Source organism: Scardinius erythrophthalmus (assembly GCF_964197995.2).
Source record: "Scardinius erythrophthalmus genome assembly, chromosome: 20".
In the NCBI taxonomy this organism is placed as follows: domain Eukaryota; kingdom Metazoa; phylum Chordata; class Actinopteri; order Cypriniformes; family Leuciscidae; genus Scardinius; species Scardinius erythrophthalmus.
The window spans coordinates 7894219-7917661 of record NC_138240.1 but is presented as its reverse complement, the minus strand read 5'-3'; the positions used below and the strand labels follow the sequence as shown (position 1 = coordinate 7917661).

Genomic DNA, 23443 nt, shown 5'->3' with positions numbered 1-23443 from the left:
TTAAGGTTAGCCAAACATATAACATGCTAGAAACATAATAATCACAGCAATAATGATCTAGTCATAGACTCTTTAAGCATTTAGACTTTTTTTGGACGGGCAGTGTACTTTTGCACTATATTCCAAGTTTTTTGAAGCCATACAACGCTTGATGTGAGGAACAGATTGAAATTTAAGACGTGACAACTGAAAATCGTGCTAAGCAGTCATGGTCACCATTCACTTTCATTGCATGGACAAAACAGATCTTTTCATCTTCCAAAGAAGAAGGAAAGTCATACGGCAAGACATGAGGGTGAGTAAAGGACAAATTGTTCAGGAACTATTCCTTTATTAGATCACATGTGAATGCAAATGAAACCATGAAGCGTGTAAAAGGGCAAAAGGAGAGCTCTTTAAATGCCTGCACACCCACGTACTTGCATGCGTGTCTATACGTCTGAGGGGTGGACGTACGCATACACGTCCATCACCTCCGGCTCGTACACCTTTTAAAAGCCCAGAGGTGTCTGTATAATCCTCGCGGTCGATATTTACCCGGCTGGCGCACGGAAGCATACGCAAGACGTGACGCTTCTCGCTTTCCCTTTCCCTCTTGTATATATACGCTTTTCTGTTGATGTGAGTCGTGTAACAATCTGTGCTGTTTCCATGACAACCACCTGCTGCTGTCCCCCCTCATCTGTCTCTCTCTCTTTTCCATCCCTCCCTCCCATCCTGCACGCAACACTGTGTTGGTATTCCAAGGTCAAAGTGGGTCATGTGGAGATAGACAGAGAGATAGTGGCAGAGATTTGGACAAGAGCGCGGGAGGGATGGAGAAGAGTAAAAACCGCTGGAGAGAAGACAGGACGCTTCTGGCTGCTCCTGTCTCAGCCTGTCCTCCTTTGAACAGATTAGAGCGCCATGCCTTTGATACATGCAGAGGAAATGAAAGCGAGAATAATTCAGTGCTGAAGCACATACTGAATCCACCAGTTTCCACCACACGTTCTTCAAATGAACAGCTTCAGTGCTCACAGGCGGCCCTGCCGGCGATGCATGCGCACATAACGCCTGTGTGTTTTGTGCAATGAAAGTGTTGAACTGTGTGTATGTGAGTGTCAGAGAATCACAACTTGTGCTGATGGTGCTGCGAGAGTTTAACCATGCTGTGTGCATGTGAGAAGGTTGCAGTGACCTTGCTTGCTCCAGGCAGGAGGTGGAGTTTCACATATGGATCAGCCAGTCCATTGGAGTCCATGGCCTTCAGTCCCTGTGGGCACAAACAAACACAGAAAAGCACATAGACTTCATGTCACACAAGATGTGCACACATGTCCTGATGGGGTAAGAGGTTAATAGATCATATCCTTCCAGTAATATGCACACTTTTGTCTCTGTCTGGACCAGAGGGGAATCCTTGAACGCACTGACGCGTGTGACATAAGAGTCAAGACTGTTTAACTTAAGCTTTTTTGTTTATTTTTTTGTTTTTTGCTTACTGAAGATAAACCATGAGATGAAATATTTTATTTTCATTTGGCACATTATATGCAAGTAAATTTTGTGTTTAGTAAATTCACTGTTTAATAGTAATGGTATGAACATACTCATTAAAGACAGCATTTTATTGGACAGTATTTTGCAAATGGTTGCACAATGAGTAATATATATAAATATATATATATATATATATATATATATATATATATATATATATATATATATATAGTATATATATATATATATATATATATATATATATATAGTATATATATATATATATATATATATATATATATATATATATATATATATATATATATATATATATATATATATATATATATATATAATTACAATTGTAAGCAGTACCCTAGCAAAGACTAAATGCCACAAAATGTCAATTGTGCAAAAGGGTTTCTTCATCTAAAGGCAATTTTAAGTTCCAGTTTTTGATTTAAACTTTTTTCTTTTTGTTTTATTATTTATTACTCTTTTACCAGACCAAGACTAAAATATACATCATTACATTCTACAACTACTGCATTATAATCTAAAAAATGTGAACTAATCTGTGAAACTAAATTATGACTGCCCCTCGGTTTCCAATTCATTTTAACTACAGCAAACACTTTTCGGCTTATTTCACTTGAGGTTTTTCAAAAGCACTTGTTTGCGTTGGAAGGAAAAATTAAGTTGAAATATAAAAATATCATTTGTAATCAGAATCTTTTTATTGTGTGTAATTTCCAAACAAGCTATTAAATTTGCCATATGGTGCAAAGCGTACAAAAACATACTGGATAATGCTTGCTGGCTACAAAATTTGCCATAGCAAGACAGGAGTCAATTGTAATTTCCACCATTAAATATTATTAAACACAATACATCATTGGAGATTTGGTGAAAAAATGCATTAGATTCGTAAGAATAGAACAAAAAAGTAAACTTTTAGACATTATTAAGAGAACGAGTGAGAGCGTGGATGTGCTTTAAGAGAGTTTATTTTTAAAAGTGCACAAGCCCAACAATGCCTATAGTTGAACAAACACCCGGTAGTGTTTGTGTAAACCTACCTTGGCCTTGTGGATGGTGCAGTGCAAGCAGTTATTGTCTTGGTCAAATAGCAGGTTGAACTCCAGAGTTCCCAGGTAGGCTAAAAAAAAAAAGAATAACTTAATATCTTGCATGCACATTAGCAAAAATAGAGGTCTATAACAACCCAAACGACTAAGCAGGGAACCAGCCTTGCCTGTAACAACCTAATCAGGGCTGTGCACATACAGAGGGCTTGTAATGTTTATGCACCATTACAGAGACTAATGAAGTATTTAACACTCCGATCGCGTACCTCAGTTATCTCACACACTCACACCAATCCGGCCAACACCACACAAAGCAATCAATACTGAACAGTGTGAGATGCAAGTCCAGGCAGATGGGAAGAGCACATGCCTCATTGGCTGCTTACTGGTGAATAAAATCAGTCAGTCAAACAAAGGGAATCCAGAACAAGAAATGTCAATGGATTTATCTATGTGGGGAGTTATGTAATAGAGAAGCATGCAATGAAAGAAAGTGACTGGGCTGATGTGGTCTAGTGGTTAAAGATTTCGGCTAGTAATGACACAGGTTGTAGGTTCGAAGCCAACAAGGACTCCTCCAGGTATTATTACCATTGTGTCCTTGAGAGAAGCACTTAACCCTCAGGTCGTTCCAGAGGGGTGTCAGTAGCTTTGTGAAAAATGCATCTGCAAAATGATTACTTAGAAGAAGAGCGGAGCGTAAAATACACGTGCAAAGGGATACAAACGTGAAACAGTCACTAGCCATGAGGCAAACTCACTGTCATCGTCATCCGAGTCGACGAACTCTCCATTCTCCTCTTTCTCTCTCTCCCTCTTGTGGTCTTTCTCTCCGTCCCCGTCTCCGTCCTTGTCTTTGTCCTTTAAAATCTGCTTCTCCCGGGGAGGAAGGGGGGTGATGGGGAAGTCGTGGAAACGAGGGAAGAAGTCTGAAATCTGTGGGATGGGGAGGATGGGGCCGGGGCACACATTGATGGCAAAGTGCTCCTGCATGGAGATCTTCACCGGGGAGGGAGGGGGAGGCACAGCGGGGCTGGGGGGACCCGCAGCGGAAGGAGGGGAGGAGGGAGAGAGGGAGGAAGAGGAGGATGGAGGCAGGGAGAGATGGGAGGAAGGGTTGCTGGGGGGGAAATGGGATTGGGGCGGAGGTGGTTTGGAGACGCTCATCGGGACCACTGGAAAGAACTGTGGAGATTGTGAGAGAGTGAGCTTTATACTTAAAGCATAAGGAACAATGGGTTAAAAAATTAAACCTAAAAAGAATAATAAATAAATTAACTTGTAAATGAAATGTAAATGGTAATTCCCTCTTCCTTTAAAGTAAATGTAAAATTAAACTTATAAAAATAAAATAAAGCAAAAATAGTTAATTACCCTTAGTTAATTGCTAAAAATAGTAAATTACCCAATTAATTTCCTTTAAAATAAATGTGAAAAAATGAAAAAAAATTAATTGGTAATTTCCCTAGAATTTCATTGTGGGGAAAAAGCAGCTTGGACAGTCTGCTAAATATCGTTTTTATGTTCTCAAAAAAAAAATAGTTTTAAGTAAATAATTTTTTGGGTGAACTATGTCTTTAATTCAAAATATGTTTTTATCATCTTACACAATTCCAACCAATTTTGTGGTGCCAATTTTTGTCCTAAGCAAAACTGAAATGAAATATTTGGTGTGACACAAGTGAAACAGAAGAATGCCCCACAGCCCCTGATCCAGACAGATAAAGACGTGTGACAGACTTTGTGCTGATAATATCTTTCATTACCAGTAATGCGGCTGTTTTGATTACACTACTTCCCTAAGGACAGAGATATAGAGTCTGTTTCATACGAGTCCTCTTCTGTGCGATCTATCTCTGTCTCACACATTCCCTTTCAATCTCTGTTTTTCACATCTTTCCCTGTAGTTCGTAAAATTCTTGTCTCATGAACTAGACCGTCTAACAAGCCAAAAATAGAATAAGCGAGATAAAATGGCACTGTTTTGAGGTAAAACAAAGTTTTTTTCCCTTTCTGTTTTGTGTGATAGCTGGCAATGCCACACTAATGAATGTTATTGTAAGTCTAAAATATCAAACACACAATGTACTACACAGTTTTACTTTGCCTCTTCAATTATTTGACTAAAATTGAAGTGTTGCACAAAAAACCTCAACAATAATATTTGTGCTTTGCACATACAGATGTCTATCTATAGTTATTTCAACACATGAGGCTAGTAAGATACAAAAAACACTGTCACGTGCACAAAGGCTGTCAGGCTGCATTAACATACACATGTTGGCGAGAACAGACACACATCATACGCAGAGTTAAGCAGAAGTGCAGATAAACACAGCTACTAGTGCACAGTGACTTATAAACACACACATACACACATAAATGTGTTCCAATGTACACTCATATAAATTACACCTGCAGGCAACATACAATCACTAGCAGACACGCAGATGTGTGCATGTGCATGTGGACACAGACACACACACACTAACAGGTGGTCAAGCTGATACACAAACCTGCATTATCAAGTGGACAAAAACAAAGGCATTCAGACACATATTCACACATACACACTCACCCAATGACAGTCTTCATCTGTTCCAGCACTCCATCTTGTCTCCACTCATGGTCTCTCTCACACACACTGAAGAGAAACCACCGTCGTTTTGTATCAATATACCCTCCCTCGTTCTCTGTCCTCCTCTCACACTCTCCCTCCCCTCTCACTACTCTCTCTCTCTCGTGCCTCGGTTGTGACGTTTTCTATAAATTCTCTGCGCACCGTGTTCACTGATCTGCCACTCTCACAGTACTGCTGAGATTTAACAATGAGAGAGTGCTCTGAGATGAGAGAAAGAGAGATAGAGAGAAACGGAGGATGTATGTGAAAGAAAAAAGACATATTGAGTTTGTAAAAAGATAAGATCAAGAAAGAACTGCAGAGAAGTTACAGAACGCTGGGGCTAGTTGTCACGGAATTCTACTCAAGTGAATATTTTTTGAAGTCACTTTCTGTATAGCCATATTACCTTAAAGGAATAGTTAACCTAAAAACAAACATTTTATATTCAGACATTTTTCACCTCACCATGATGCTCAGTAAGGCAGCATCCAAAATCGCATATAGTAGAGCGAAAAACAATATGTGACAAAAGAAGTATGTTCAATTTCACAGTACTCATAAATTCTGAATTGTGCATATAATGGACACTTTACTATCCCATGAGGCCTTGGGGGAGGATTTATGACTGGCAGAGAAGCAACGCAACTAACACTGGTAGGTCACACGATAATGACAACAGGGCGAATGTAGTACGTCCAGATTACAGTCATACTACACATTCATAATATAGAACATATTTTTTAGCAGTCATGTGGTAATTACTTATTCAAAATAAGTACCTCAAGAGAGTATGTGATTTCGGACACAGTCTAGGACTAAATGATTTGTTTTCGAATGAATCTGATTCGGTTCTCGAATTGAACATTTTCGGTAAAGCAATTATGAAACAAAAAAAGAATTCATGAAATGTTTGTTTGCCTGAGTGATTTTGTTGAGTTGTTTAAACAATAATATGATGATATTAAAATATTATTATAAGAAATTATTACATTATCATAAAGTGTATTAAAATATAAATGATTATACATTTTAGCTTGCAGGATCAAATTCACAGTTCTAATTACGTTTAAACTAGGTGTTTGTAACCAATGGACAAAAAAAAAACACACACATTTGTGTAATTGAACTAATCCATGTGAAAACAAAGTCCCACTGTAGTCAACAATCTTATCCCTTAAAACTCCCATAAAACTCCACCAAAATAACATTTAAAAAAAAAAACCTGCGAAAAAAATCCTTAAAATAGCTTGAATGTATCTCTACACCCTTTTTAATTTACTATAATTTACTATAACTTAATTTACACCCTCATTTAGTATACGCGGAACCATGAATATTCAAATTAGCCCCGCCTCCACTCACTCACGCCAGCTCAGAGATTCACAGTCAATTTACTAAGGTAAACACTGCACAATGGTGTCGCTCTTTACAACGTTGGACACATAACGGTAATTAATATGATTAGCCTTTTGCTTGACTATGTTATCAAATAACTAATCATTTAATTGCTAATGTTACATAAACCATGTTCCCATTCGCCACCTCAGAGTCAGACAGCTGCCTTCTAAAAATCAGCATCCTTAGAAACGCTTTGAACAACTCAGAACATCAGTGGAGAAAGGCATTTAGGGCATCATAACATCATAACCTAATATACTTCATACATCCGCCATAAAGCTAAATCTACCAGATGTTTCATATCAGCAGAAAAATATACCGGGATAACCTGACTCCTCTTGAGAATCCCCTGCTAAGGTAGTTCACTGTTAATAATATGCTAAAGCCCGCCGGCATGTTGACGTGATTGGTTACAAGGTAGTTTGTGACGTCACAGACACCAGCGATCTCAAAGGAGAAAATACTCAGCAATTGTGTTGACATGAATTTGCACATGGTTTGTCTTAAAGCATATTAAAAACACCACATAGACATATGGCCTAAACATTAAAAAGCTGATTTTCACCACAGGGGGACTTTAATATTATTAATCATAAATCCAATATATATATATATATATATATATATATATATATATATATATATATATATATATATATATTCTTTGTTATATCCACAAAGAAGAAAAAAACATTTTGAATGCTGGTAAAGAAAATGCAGAAGAATGTTTAGTCAGGAAAAAGTATCTATTCTAACAGAAAAACTGCACAAAAACCACCATCATCAAAGCTTTGCTGCAGCACTGACTATGGAAACAATGAGAAAAAAAAGCATCATGGGAGCTTGTACGTGACCAGTTGGTGCTGAGATATGCTAGAGATATACTCATATTTTACTGTTCTGCCTCCTCAGGAGTTCTGTCAGAAAAATGTGTTTCATGAAAATCATTCTGCAGTTTTAGAAAGTTCCTGTCATCACAACGTATAGCCCACTCTGCACCCAAAACAAAGTGTTTTATTTGGCTGATTATTTTACTTTATTAAAGCATTTAATCCTATACCAATACCACCCTTAAACAAATAGCTAACTAAAAAATGTAATGTACTATACACTGTTTACAACTGGACATATGTAAAAAAAAAAAAAAAAAAAAAAAAAAAAAAAACACATTCATGTTTATTGCAGATGGTGTTTTATAACAGACTATGGCATATCTTGGCACAGTTTAGAAGAAATCTTGCTGAGGAACAAAAACAAACTCAGTCAGGTCCTGTAAACCCCTCATGACGAACTCATAGAAGGGTAAGGAAGGGACAAGAAAGATGATGCTTAGCAGTTATGCCAAAAAAAAAGGAAAAACACTTTATTCTACAAACGCTAGCGAACTGAGAGATGATAAGTCTGAAACCTACGTTTTTTTGGCATAGGCGCTAATTTGTGCACCGCTGAAACCAATTTAGTAATGCGTCTGCAAAAATAATTAGCAATTAGAAAAACACTGCTGCTTTTGAGCTGAAAGTGGTGAGCTGAAGGTCACCTTGTCACATGAAGGTCAACCGTCACAATCTCAGTACAATTGTGCAATGGGCTATGTCTCATGTCGCAGGTACCATAAAATGGATATTAGAGCATTCAAACGTGTTCCTAAAATCCCTAGTATACAGTAATAAATGCTTGAGTATGACTCATCGCAGAAATCCAACACTGCAGTGATAAATGCACATACATAAATACAAAATAATAGAGTGTGTTAATAATGAATTATGTATGAAAATCTATTTTTGCTGTCTGACATTAGAAAACCAAACAATAAAGGATGGATCTGCTGAAGCAAAGCGATTGTCTCTCATTTAAAAGATATTTGCCTATGTGTTTGTAATTTATATCCGGTGCATATTCATCAATATTCGCAGAATATGTTAAAGATAAGGTAAATGAGCATACTGGAAAGAGCCGCATACGCACAAACACGATGATGGTGCATTGACTCTCTCTTACCGCATAGATAAGTAATAATCACTGGCTGATACACCAGTACAAATAACCTGTCATCCCGCATTACAAATGCTATGGCCGAGCTAGTTTCTACATTAGCATGGGACAGAAAGAATTCACCTTGATTTACATACACAAACTGAAAAGGGTTCTCGCACAGATATATCTTGTGTGTATATATCTTGTGTGTGTATATATATATTTTCTCCTAATACACTGGGATGAGAATAGATGGATGTTCTACAGTTGCCCTTGCACATATGTCTCTGTCATCAAACGTACAAGCTTGCCCACTCTTTTCTAAGGGAGGCCGGGTGGGAGTCTTGAGTGACATGACTAATGTAATCATGCTCGATTACCAAACTTTTGATTCTGTTTGACAAAATGACTAGTTTAGGTTTGTTCACTGATTTATAAACTTGATGCCTCCAAAGTAGAGGTTGTAGATTTTAAATGGGTCATGTACTGTACTGCATTGTTTCATTGTTTTACAATGTTTCTTAACGTGCACTTATAATGATAGTATGATTTTTACATCAAAATTGTCATAATTTAGAAATAAAAGGCATTTTCCTACCTTGATTTTAGCCATCTGATTTGAACGCTCTGTTTGGAGGGGTGTGTCTGTTGTGAGACTTCAGTGTAAACGCCCACTGCTGAGATTGGCTAACATCTTTGCATATGAAATAGCTAGCTTTACATGTGGAACTCTCGAAAACTTACAGCATGTTTTTACTATAACAGCTCTCAAGGTTAACTAATCGTGAAAATTGGTTATTATAGCATTATATTTAGATACATAGCATTATATTTAGATAGTGTCATGAAAGGTTGCAGTGATGAGCAATGTAGCTGATCACAGACATGTTGAGTGCATGAATGCAGTGATCTCATCTTTGCAACTTGATTTCTGCACACTAACAAATGCTTTCATCATAACTAACAGTGCAAACACAATGTAAATAAGAGATTTGTTGATTATAACCAAATACTATAGATATAAGGTTTGTTATAACAGGAGTTTTGGTGAGAGTCCAGAACTCAGTCACTGATAAACTTGCACTGTTTGACAACTCCATCGATTGTAAAGGGAGCATTCTCTGGTCACTTTCTATATATTATTTAATCAGTATAAATAAGAGATTATTTTCATCCTACTAAGAGAAACAATGTGAAGTTGACCGTTTAGTCACTGGTTTGATTCACTGACACATAGGCAGAGAAATTAGAAATCACTGGTCACAGATCAGGCATTAGAAGTAACACAGGTCACATTACTGTTGAGTCCATATCATAAAAGTCTGTTTCCAAAGCCTGCGCCGAAATCGCGACTGATTTACCAAAGAATCCACAGTGAAATGTAGCGAATACAAATAAATAATGCTCAACTTATACATTCACATTGTTGAAAATAAATTACCATATTCCTAGCATTAGGATACTTTGGAAGGTAATGTTATTTTTAGTGCAGTGAATGATCCGGTGCTCTTCTCTCCTCTAACATGCCAGTGGGTGGGGCCAAAGTTGCAATGATGAAGTAGGCGTTGAATTCCTTCTGCGGAGACGGTCTTTCACCTATATGCACATTCCACAATGAGTTGTTCACTGGGCTTAGTAACAATAAAAGCTGTTTTTGGAATTACAAGGAAGGAACTTACTAAACAAATCCTTAAGAGAGCTTACTACCAAAAATGTTGTGTACTTGAATTAAAAGCGGAAAGGTCCAATAAAATATGTAAAGGAAAAAAATGGAACGGGGGATCTTAAGCAGAAAAGCTGTCAATCTTGAATGACCTATACAAAATCTAGTGAACACCACTTGATCAAATCTTTGGATGCATCCCAAATCACATACTGTACTATATGCTAGCGCTTTGAGTTTGAGAAAGGCGCAATACAAATAAAGATGAAGAATTATTATTATTATACTAGGCGACAAACAGTATGTGAAAAGAGTAGATCCCTTTCGAGGGAACTCTACGTTGTGTCAGTTACTGACACACTTGAGGTGCGTCCTCGTGGCGGCCAGTGTCTGAGGCACGTGTAACATCAAACCATTCATTAGCCAACACAGTGCGATGAGGTCGCAAGGTGCCCAAGTGTATAAGAAGGGCGCCTGGTAACGCATCATCAGCATATTTGTCTTCAGGAAGCCGTTTCTTTGTGTGCTGTGTGAAGATAGCAGTGTGTGTAAAGAAAGGAGAAGGTAAGCAGAATAATAGCGAGCAGACAATTCAAACAGTGTGTCCCTCCATGCCTTCATTTTATAACGCCTGGCAATGGTCACGAGCTGTGTGTTATCTGTCTGGGAGCGGAGCATGCACATTCAGCCCTCAAGGGGGTTGGATGCATTTATTGCTTTGATTTCTCACTGAGAAAGCTCCACTCCCGGCTGGCTCTCTTCATGAAAGAAGAGAGTCAAGCCGCTGAGCCCCGTGGCTCTAGCCCCACGTTTCCAGAGGCAGCACACAGGCTGCGATCGTGGACTCCATTGTCTTGATGCCGCTGGCTCCATTGTGGAAACTCAGTGGCTTCTTCTGCGAAAAACAAGGACTAATTGCTCGCCTATGATTCTGACAAAAAAGACGTGGTGTTAGTAGAGATGTATATATCTAAAAGATACAAACACAATGAGCCAGTGGAGCTTGTGGGCAGCAGTGGTTAGAGAGTTGGACTCGTAATCTAAAGGTTGTGGTTTCAGTTCTCAGTGTTCACTTTTAACTGGTTCACTGCTCCAAGTGTGTGTTAACTACTCACTGCTCCTAATGTGTATGCACTAACTTGGATGGGTTAAACGCAAAAGACAAATTCATGTCACTTCATGCCACAGCCTGAACGTGTCCGGTTTGAAATGCGAGACTGCAGATGATCGCTTATATGAATGATACCTGCACACTGAGGTGTCAGATTCATGGAGACATCCATACTCTACTCGCACGGTTCATTCGGCTTTGAGTTATTCTAATGTATAGGGGCTGGATGAACAGGGTTATGGAAGGATGCCTTGGGTGGAAAGGAGTTAGCAAATTACCTTTCCCCTGGGGACTACAGATTGAGATATCTGTGGCTTAATTTGTCAGGCATCAAGGAGTGTGATAAAGCTGTTCTCCTTGATGCCACTGTCTCGCCCTCTGGACTTTTTGGTACTGCCGTTGAGATGGTGGTGGACAGATTTAGAGAGGCGAGAACGTAGTTGGCCATCTTTGGGAAGTATATCCCTCACCAGGTTCAGGTCTGAATCATCTGCGCCCTTACCAGGAACAAGTTCCTAGAGAGTAGAGAGAAGAGCAGAAGGCGAGTGTGGCTACTGCCCAAGCTCTAGTCCCCTTTTTCATTATTTTCTTCTTCCTTTCTTCCAGTCTGGACAGATGTCAGTAACTGACGCAGCATTGAGTTCCCTTGAATAGGAACGTCTTGTAGTGTTCTGTAGCCCCGGTTCCATGAGATAGGGAACAAGACGCTGCATTGTGTTGCCATGCTTTGGGCATACCTGTGTGTCTTCCTTCAGACAATACGAATCTGAAGAAGTGTTCTAATGCGCCTTGCAACATCGTCGCTCTGCATTGGCCAATGAATGGAGTGATGTTACACATGCCTCAGACACTGGGTTTCGCAGGGGCGCGTCCTCATAGCTTCAGTAACTGACGCAGCATCTCTTTCCTTTTCTCAAGGAACCAGGGTTACACACATAATCCCAAGACGTACAAATTCACAGTATTCATAAAACTGTCTGTGTAGTAACAAAATGACTTCCTACTTCTGCCAAAATCCTGAAGTGAGCATTAAATTACACTTTACTATCCCATGAGGCCAATGGCATTGAAGAGATGCAACTGAAGCTGGTATTTCACATGACAATAAAAACATAGCTGATGTAGTACATCCAGATTATATTCACACTACACACATTCATACTATATATAACAAACTTTTTTAACGGTCACGAAGTAATTACTTATTCAAAAGAATTACCTAGTCAGAGAGTATGCAATTTCAGATGCAGCTGTTGACTCATGCTGCAAGTTACAGCAGTAGGTGGCGACCGTGTCAGTGAGCAAATATTAAGAAATTTAATTAACATGTATATTTTTAAGAGGGACTTCTGAAGTACTAGGGCAGTAAAGAGTTCTACCCATATTCGCTCAGCCCTACAAAGGTAAAAAAAGAATTTATGTCAGAGATTAAAAGTTTTGTGTTAAGTTACACACAGAGTACATTTAGATATTCGAGCAAGGGTTTCCTTTAATTAGCTGAATTTAAGACTTGTTTTTTTTAAAAATGTTAATATAGTAAAAGTTGTGATGAAGTAGTGACATCTTTTCTGTATTGTGACATACATCCAAGTGTATGAATTGTTCACAATAACATCAATAACAGGCATTTAGAAAATTTTCATGCCAACATTAATCTGTTTTATTTATACACCGATCGTCCCATTAGTTTCCCATTTTTCCATCTCAGAAGAATCGACCTCTGTCATCGTTCACCTTCACATACTGATAAAGTATAACAGTGCCTGTCCATTTGAGACTCTTTGAATGTCCGCTTCTGCATTTCTCCCTCCTTTTTTCTCTTTCATAATAGACAGACAGGTCCTATTAGCCCTCTGTCAGTCTCATCTGTAGTCCTGACAGCCAGTAAGCACTGCTGTGCCAAATTCTCTCTTTCCTCAGTTCAACAGACATGACTTTTCTCTTCAGCTGTGGGGGAGACAAGCTAGTTTCCAGTTACCCAACTGCCTCACAAAACACACTCTCTGAAAAGCTGAAAGCACTGTGTGGGATGCAACAACAGTCATAACTCATCAACAGTGTTCCAAATGGAAGCATAAGTGGCTTGTTGATGATGCATTGCACACGTCTTGAAAAACTTCAAAGAAGGATTATGATAGATTGGTCAAGCCATGATTCAATTAGCAAAGGGTTTGAACTATCCGTGTATCTGTGAGGTACAACATTTGGCTAATTGACATGATGTGAAATATACGGCATGCATGGTGTCATGCTATTCAAAACCATTTTTAAATGTTTCATGCACTCTTAGATGAAAGGTTTTTATAAAAGGTTAAAGTTTTCTATCAGGCGCTTCCCCTTTTAGGGGTTCCCATAATGGCACCATTTAATGGATTTAGTTTTAATTCAATTTTAATTTCAGTTTTGAATTAAACCGCTCAAAAACATACTTTTAAATAATATAAAATAAATATATTTTTAAATAACCCATTAAACATGAAAGTATTATGCAATCATTTAAAGGGTTAGTTCACCCAAAAATGAAAATGATGTCATTAATGACTCACCCTCATGTCGTTCCAAGCCCGTAAGACCTCCTCCATATTCGGAACACAGTTTAAGATATTTTAGATTTAGTCCGAGAGCTTTCTGTTGATCCATTGAAAGTCAATGGACGGCATACTGTCCATGTCCAGAAAGGCAATAAAGACATAGTCAAAGTAGTCCATGTGACATCAGTGGCTCAATCTTAAGTTTATCAAGCGACAAGAATACTTTTTGTGCGCAAAAAGTAAACGTAAATAACGACTTTATTCCACTATTCATTTCCTTCTCTCTGAAGTTCACGTAGTGTAACTGCGAAGCGCGTCTGTGTTGTACGTCACACGTAGGCTCACTATTGGCCGACGCTGGTCATGTATGATGCGTGTGACGTACAACACAGACGCGCTACGCAAAAACACTACGTGAACTTCAGAGAGAAGGAAATGAATAATGGAATAAAGTCGTTATTTTTGTTTACTTTTTGTGCACAAAAAGTATTCTCGTCGCTTTATAAACTTAAGATTGAGCCACTGATGTCACATGGACTACTTTGACGATGTCTGTATTGCCTTTCTGGACATGGACAGTATGCCGTCCATTGACTTTCAATGGAGGAACAGAAAGCTCTCGGACTAAATCTAAAATATCTTAAACTGTGTTCCGAAGATGAACGGAGGTCTTACAGGCTTGGAACAACATGAGGGTGAGTCATTAATGACATAATTTTCATTTTTGGATGAACTAATAACCCTTTAAGACTTTTCTCCTTAGGCCTATATAAAATATTTGTGGAATTATTTTTTTTTAATCTGAAAATTTGAAAGGGATCTTCAAAATCCAATCAAGAACCCAGGTGTCTATAGAACTTATGCACCAGAGAAACAAGAGGAGCCATCTTTAGAATTTTGTCTTTCAACTTACGTTTTTAAGGTAGAAATTACGGTAGCTGGTGAAGTGGATTTACTTGTAATGTTTGAAATGGATGCTGTAACAAATATCAGTAGAGCGGGAAGATATAAAAACAAGCGGTTCATTCATAAATCAATAGGATCTTTAATCTTGATCTTCATGCTGTGGAAAAACAGAAGACAAAACACAATGAGCGCAGTGCTGAAAAGGGGCGGGGCTATTTAGATCCTCATTGAACCTTAATGTGTAATGTATACTATACATGATGTTTAATGAACTACTGAAAAATTTGAGATTTATACCAATACATGGACTATTTGTATTTGTATTTTTTTTTAATTGTCAAAAGTTTACATTAATAAAATAATAAAAATATTAATATTAAAATATGAAATAAAAATATGAAATCCATTTTATCAATCAACTACTCATTCATCATTTGAGCTGATTCATGGATCAGCATTATACCAGTAGGAGGCAAACAAGTGAGTGAGTATATTATGAGTGAATCAGATTTGCTCAAGAAGTTGTTCACAAACATCAACAGCTCTAATTAAAAATACAGATATTGACACTTTGGTAGTTAAACAATCATAATTAGGCTATTCAATTGATCAGTGTGACTCTTTGAAATAACAGGTAATTTATCAGTAGACCGATGCAATAAAAGAGAGTTTATTAATTCAGACAGATTACAAATGATTTATTCTTGAAAATGCTGCAAGAGCAATACTGTTTACAAAGAACAGCGCTATAATTATTTTAATAGAAAATGTGTTAATTATCATTTATTATTTGGATTGATGCATGGGTCCAGAATTATGAAGATATTTTGCTCTCACTGCAGGACTTTTCAGGGTCGAGGAAAATGAATAACGGAGTGGGAAGTTTCTTTTGTGGCTTTGAAGTTACATAACTCTCACGTAGCAGTGTGCAGTTATGCAGTATTTATCACAATGCATACTCTGTCTGTAAACTCTTCACTCATGGGTTTAAATTAGTCCCTCTCCAGGGATAATCCTGAGCTGGGGACTAACCAACCACAGCACTCACAACAGCTTGGTGCCAACTCAGCCACTTCATGTTTCCAAATGACCCAATTTCTCTCTCCCTCTTCATCTTTACCCTCTCCCCCTTGCTGCATTTTCACTCTCTTATACATCATCCTCTTTTCCACCTTTCGTCCTTCCCTTGTTTTCTCTGATTATTCTTTCATTTTGCTCCTGTTTCTCCCTAATGGGGCCTTGCTTTTCACGCTGTTGACATGACTGATAATAGGTTAGTTTTGCCAGAGAAACTGACATGGCTGTGATTGATAGTATGCTCTGCCCCTTTTTCAAATATATACACCAGAGAGAAAAGTACATGCATGTGTATGTAGATCTACAGAAAACAGGTTGGCCCTATTCAGCATTCTGCTAGAAATAAATAGAGAAATGGAGTGTGCCAGTTATTACCCTTAGGGCCTTAGACCAGATCTGAAGGTGACTGTGATATAAGAAAATATAAAAATGCAAATATTAAAAGAAAAAGAACAAGAGGAAGGAAGAAGGAGGGATAAAAATGAATAGCATATAGAGTCATAAATCACCACTACAAACATGCTCATTGGAAAATTACTTGCACAACAAACAACTCGACGTAATGTGAGAATGTGTAAGAGAACTACACTCTTAAATGGGTCCTATTATGATTTTTCACTTTTTCAACTTTAGTTAGTGTGTAATTTTGCTTGTTGAGCATGAAAAAGATCTGCAAGGTTACAAACCTCAAAGTCCACTTCAAAGGGAGATATTTTATTTAACAGAATCCAATTTCCAAGAACTATAACGAACGACTCGTTTAGACTACAAGACGTTTTTTCCGGATCTTGTGAAGTCACAATGTTACTTATTTAAATAATATCCTTAATAATAACGCAAGAAAATGGGACGAGGCCCGATGGAGCTGCATTAGAAAAGACAGTGTTGTCACTGTCAAAGAGACGCTGTTTTGTTCACCCCGTTTCCAAAACTCATTTGTTTGTCCTTCCTAAAGCTGAAGAACATAGAGAGGTTCAAATTTATTTTAAACACTGTTCCTGAATATTTTAACATCAACGTTTATCTGTGTGCTGCAAATTTTACGGAGAACAGCTTGCAGAACCTAAAAGAGTACAATGCAGACTATGCATTAAAGCTTCTCCTGAAGTGGAGCAGTTCCCACTTTGTCGGGACAATCTGTTGTTTATGGATCACAACTCATAAGTATGTTTTATTATTTCTAGTTGAGTTTTCTATTACCAGTTACAATTATAAGAGTTATGTTATTTCTTTGATGTAAACAAAGGGCAAAGCTGTTTGGCTCTGCTCGCCTGCTAGCCAACATTAGTGCTGATATAGTGTATTACCATAGCTCCCTTTCAAGGGAACTCTGGGACTTGGGGAATGCCCCCAGCGTAGCGCGTCTGAAGCATTAATGAAACTATTCCAATCCTGATTGGCGTTGCGTCATGATGTAACGTGACGGCATACATGTAAGCTACAAAGGGACGCCGGCACACAACAGAGTTAGCTTTTTGCTCTTCAGCAAGCGATCTGTGTACAACTGTCTGTCTAATTTGGTGTTGTTTGTCCTGTGGGAACTTGGATTGTTACCATAAACAGAGCTGAAAGCATGTCTTCCTGCCCACGTTAAACTTCGGAAGGTGACACGTGATCGGTGTGTGATACTGTTTGGATGCGAGGCATGCATAGTCAGCTATTGAGGGTGCTGGCTTTGTTCATTGAGAAATATCTTACAGCAAAAGAAAAAGTTGTGCTCTTTCGGGTGTTTCAGCCTCGTGCCTACTGACTTTCTTCTCGAGGGAAGAAAGCCGATATGTATTATGAACGGCTCGTATCTTGGGTTGTAGATTACGAGACCGGTATACATGTACACTATAAATAATAAATATTATCTGGCTTTGAGGAGTTCAATATTTTTATTCAGCCTATCATTCAGACTGGGTTTCACTTGTCTGGTGTTTATGTGTGCATTTAATTCTGATGAATTAAAATGGTGGAATATTATCTGACTTTGAGCTAAATATTTTAAAGGGCACCTATTATGCAAAATTCACTTTTACATGGTGTTTGAACATAAATGTGTGTTGGCAGTGTGTGAGCAAAACCACCCTAGAATGATAAAAATCCACCCAGTGTTTTTTTTACAATCTCAGTAAATCATAAGCACTGTCTCAGAATGAGCTGTTCTCAGATTCGGCGCAATGTGACGTAGAATTGAGCAGGCCCCTCCCACGACTGTTGAGTGACTGTTGAGACCCGCCCTGAGTGAGCTGGACTCAGAGTCCGCCATTGTTCGACACTTGTGCAGCTGTAGACAAGAATGTCTCCTAAGCCGTTGAGGTGTGTTGTTGATGGATGTAAGAATGAACATAGCAGTCTTCATTTACTCCCGTTGTTACTCAAGGATGGATCTGTACTGTTTGTGATCAAGCTTAGGCTACACTCTCCGGAGCAACAGGCCTAACGTGACTGGACACGGAAGAAATGAAAGTGCGAGGGCGCTCTTTATGACAGCTCTTCGAGTCATTTTACGGATATAAGGTTTACCAGTTTATTTAGCACCCACTGAAAAGGTGTGTATATTTGTTTACTGTTAGTTGTAACGAGTGTTTTGTGTACTTCGCTGTGTATGTTGTTGATAATGAAAGGGAGAGAGAGAGAGAGAGAGTTTATGGATAAGACTTTAATGCGCACTTATACTATGTTTATTCAGCTCTTACAGAGATTCTCTGGAGTAAAACTAACGCTCATCTTTTGTGTGATGTACAATAAACTTCACTGAACTCGTCAGTATATTTTGGTCATCATTCGGAAGGGTTTTGCTACAGCAGGCTTGTATTAGTGGATAAAAGCAGATGACAAATAAGTTATAACCATAATTAAACTAAACTATACCTGTTCTATGTCCATACAGCATATATTCTCTGGCTCTGTGGGCATTATTGTCCGACTCCGAGTCGAAATGAACACCGCAACTGAGAGTTTCTGTTCTGATATTATCAGATGAGATTGTCCTGACTGAAGCGCGAGCTTGTGAGGCTCCGCCCCCTGTGCCGTGCAGCAGCAGTTAATTTGCATTTAAAGGGATACACACTAAAACGGCGCGTTTTTCTGAGGCCCAAAAAATTACAATTTAAACATGCTGTAAAAAATGATCTGTTGGGTATTTTGAGCTAAACCTTCACATACACACTCTGGACATCAGAGACTTATTTTACATCTTTTGAAAAGAGTCATAATAGGTGCCCTTTAATTCAGCCTACCATTCAGACCATGTTTAACTGGTCTGTTTATTATGGCTTTATTTAATTCTGAGGAATTAAAAAAGATGAAATAATCATCTGACTAAGCTGGGAGCAGAGCATGCATGTGCAGTTCTCGAGGGGGCTGCCTGTGCACATTATGAGCTGCACTAGTTACACTTTCCAAAAAGAAAACCGATCTGAAGACTGTTATATTCTCGAAGACCGCTTCGAGTAAGGTCCTGTTGCTATGTGGAGACCTCTGAAGTTTTCACTCCTCCTCTACAGGCTTAAGACCAGGCAGCGCTCGTGTCCGCACATCGAGAATCGTTTTCGACCAAACCATGCCGGAGAGCCGCTTCAGGGGATCGAGAACGAGCCTCGAGAGGCTGATTCCATTAGTAGAATATTTCAAAGCATGGCAAAACCTGCCGATTATTTCTCCTTGGGAAGGGGCACAGGCTGCAGTTCCATTTCCGCCCACCGAATTTCAACGGGGTGGTTTGGACTACAGTCAACGCACAGCAGGGTATTGGAACAAGAAGTAAACTCCCTGTTGGCAGTGTTCCTACGCCGGACAGGGAGTCCGGGTTTTACAGCCGCTACTTCATAGTTTCCAAGAAGCCTGGGGGGGTTGCGTCCAATTCTAGATGTAAGGCACTTGAATCGGTCTCTGATGAGATTCAGGTTCAAGATGCTCAGTATTTCCACCATTGTGAGCCAAATCAAATCAAAATCCAATTGTCACTACAGATCTGAAGGACGCATACTTCCAGATATCCATCCTTCCATCTCACAGGAAGTTCCTGAGGTTCGCTTTAGGGGGCGAAGCGTTCCAATATCGTGTTCTTCTGTTCGGCCTAGCTCTCTCCCCTCACACTTTCACCAAACGCATGGATACAGCTCTAGCTCCGCTGAGGCTTAAGGGTACCAGGATGCTAAATCAGGGTGCCAAACCACCCCTCACGGGCTGGGGCGCGGTAATGGACGGCTGCTTTACATGAGGTCTATGGCAGGACCATCATTCTTCCTGGCACATAAATTGCCTAGAGATGTTGGTGGTTTTCTGAGCTCTGACGAGTTTCCTGCCAGACCTCAATAGTCACTCCATTCTTGTGAGAACAGACAATATGTCAGTGGTGTCCTATCTAAATCATAGACTGTAAAAAAAGATGGACGAAGGCCCTTCATTCTCTTCCATTGATGAAAACTGAAGCCGCCAAAGTCCTAATATGGCGCTGACATCTTGCGCAGATTTGGGACCTGCTTCTGCGCAGTAGTGAGTGCAGGACCAGAGTCTGCGCAATAGTGAGCAGGAAGTAAAGCCGCGATATTAAGGTCCTACCCTCACTCTTGCAGAAACCGTTGGTACAGTTTACTGCAGAACAACTCATTATGTCAGTGTGAAATAAACAGTTATGGACATGTAGAAATTAAAGCTGAAGCTCCAATCTCCTCCTGAAAATCGCCAAAAAAGTCCATTGCTGCCTAAGTGACTACTTCGTTTAGAGAAGCTGTCAATCACAGCTGTCAATTATGACGTCACATTTACGTTTGTATAGCATCAAATAACTAACTAAAGACCAAACGCATTTAAAAAAACGAACACTTAAATTTACATCAGCGTGAAAAAAAAAACTACCTAAAATGACAGAAAACATCTTTGGAAAAAATTAATTTGAAGTGTAATTTCATTGTTTAGTTTCCATCGCGTTCATTAGCCTTCGAACCTCCGGAGTCGGCTGAGGCCAAGAACCTTTCCCTCAAGGTAGCTTTTTTATTAGCCATTACTTCTCTGAGGAGAGTAGGGGATCTTCAGACCTTTTTCTATACCTTACGGGTGCCTGGAATTTGCTCCAGGCGATATTAAGGCTATCTTGCATCCCAGGCAGGCAGATGTGCCTAAAGTGCCATCTAATGTGGCACGGCCTACGGTTACTGCAGACTTTTCACCCCCTACCTCACATGACGGAGAGACTTCATTCGAAAGACTTTATTTGCTCTGCCCATGTCCAGAGGCCTTCTTCATGGAGGAAGTCAGACCAGTTGCTGGTGTGCTTCAGGTCGCCCAAGAAGGGGCTTCCCGCATCCAAACAGACCATCAGTAACTGAATCGTTCAGGCTATCTCTATGGCCAATCAGGTGCGCTGCTTGCCTTCATCTTTGGCCATGAGGGATCATTTAACCAGAGGCATGGCGTCCTCTAGAGCAGTGGTTTTCAAACTTTTTCAAGAGCGACCCTTTTTTTTTTTTTTTTTATTGACGCGACCCATAGGCCTATATAGGCCTATTCTTAAGCCTTTTGTTAACAACCGCTTTTGATGATGCACGTGCAGTGGCTTATCCGTGACACGATCGTAACGCAAAGTTGATTCTGCACTCTTTTGATCTAGCTAAAGCTACAGGGATGCTAATGAACCGGTAAACCATTAACCATTGTAAGAATTTTAACCAATTAATAGCCTACTATCGTTTGCTGTATGCTTAAAAAATTCACTAAAAATATTCCACAACAAATCCTTTAAATTTAATGATATTCAGAACAGAACAAGAATGAAAATATATATATATCTATAAACAAGCCAAAGCGAAATAATTTAAAGCGAAAGTGAAAGTAAGCGGCGTTGGGCACACGTAACTCTCTCATTCGAATACATTTTTTTCCATATTCGCGATTTATTTGGATGCTAAACTATTATTTATTATAGGCTTATAAGAAAAAATGAAAATGATTATCCCCCCAAATTTTAAATATTTATTAGGCTTCAAAAAATATAAAAACTTTTAATTTAAGTGAACTTAAAACAAACCTTACATAAACCCATTATAAATGTCATATTTACCTGTGCCTTTCCTGTCTAACAAGTATGAAATATACAAAAAATTGAATATGATTATCAAAACATTCTGCACTGCATAAATTATAAACTAAATATAGATAAATCCTTATTAAAGCTACAAGCATTCTTTAGTCAAGAGCAGTTAGTAATTTTCTCCGAGAATTAGCTGCTGCCACTTTAGGACCAGCCACAGCTGACGATCTCACGCATCCCATTCTCTCACTACTCTTTACTTTAATTTAAGATTTTATTTAACTCATTTAAGACTGTTATTGTGAGGATACTCGACAAAACGGACATGGCATACATGTGTGTTGTTCGTTCTAGCGCGAAAGAGAACTTGATACTGGCGCGCGTCTATCTGTGGGTCGTGTGTGTGTGTGTGTGTGTCAGGAGGACATTCACTGACAGCGTGTTCTCTTTTGTCTTGTCGCGCATGAAAAAGCATTTGCACGAATAAGAGCGGGATCATATAACGATAGCTTAGTTACTGTTGTTGTTTCTGGCGTTTCATCGCCTGTGCCGCAAACGCGATACCACGGAGGAGCAGGACCGAGCCTATGTCGATGCGTCCACGTCCGGGAACATCGCGTGCACACTATATAAACAAATTATAGCAAACGGGATTTTGGATTTTGAAAAGTGGGGAGGACATGTCCCCCCTGTCCCCATTGGAAATTACGCTCGTGGGCTTCTTTGTACTTCACTCATGTTCCAATATCGATCCCTCTTCAGAAAATCACCCTCTTCACATGCGCAAAAATGTGCTTGGAAACATCACAGTGGAGCGGTGCTTACGCTGAATGGCACGAACTGTAGGCTATTGACTATTTAAACAGAGCAGTGTAATTTTTATGTGAGGTTGACTATTTTATTTTGATAATGAACCGGCTGCGATGTCAAGATTGCAATGCTGGAATGCGTGTGAGGCGCCACCGGCACGATGGAATCATTTAAATATACTCCGTTATTTTGTTCAGGACATCATTCGAAACTGCAACGTATTTATTTATATTTGTGTACACTCGCAATAAAACACAACATTGTGCTTTTGTAAAATAAAGAAAATAAACAAACTGCGGTCTCGGTTTCCTTTCCGTCAACTTGTTTGTGAGGCACCGCGCCAAACGAACCAAACTCAGCAGCATGCTGTCAGTTTTTTCTTTCGTTTTATTAATCTATTAATTGTTTAAATAGCCATATTGTGTGTGTTTCTTTTATATAGACTATGGTTTTATGAAAACAAATTTTGTTTTTTAATTTAATTATATTTTCCTTAAATCGTCCTGGCGACCCATATTTTAAGTCTCGCGACCCACCCGAGGGGTCGCGACCCAGGGTTTGAAAACCACTGCTCTAGAGCCCTCCTTTCAGAGGCCCCGATCCAAGAAGTGTGCGATGCAGCAGGATGGGCCACCCCTCATACTTTTATCAGATTCTATAGCCTGGACATTCCTTCTATGCCAGGCACTCTAGTGCTCTCGTCCTAAGTGTGCCTGTGCGCAACTTCATACAGGGACAGGCAGGGCTTGTTGTGGCATAGT

General features: G+C 39.1%; 1 protein-coding gene across 4 annotated transcripts in view; it reads right to left on the bottom strand.

Moving 5' to 3' along the window:
- doc2g (double C2-like domains, gamma) overlaps window positions 1-23443 on the bottom strand; it is a 90094-nt gene that overhangs the window by 45072 nt on the left and 21579 nt on the right. For 2 of the 4 annotated variants that reach the window (XM_081349244.1, XM_081349246.1), the window contains exons 3-5: window positions 3332-3755; window positions 2562-2641; window positions 1181-1255 (exon numbers count right to left, since the gene is read on the bottom strand). In XM_081349244.1, coding sequence (XP_081205370.1) covers window positions 1181-1255; window positions 2562-2641; window positions 3332-3737 — 561 coding nt within the window. In that variant the 5' untranslated portion in view covers window positions 3738-3755. Of the gene's footprint in view, window positions 1-1180; window positions 1256-2561; window positions 2642-3331; window positions 3756-5148; window positions 5269-23443 lie in introns of those variants that run through there. The other 2 variants (XM_081349243.1, XM_081349245.1) reach the window with 2 other exon arrangements.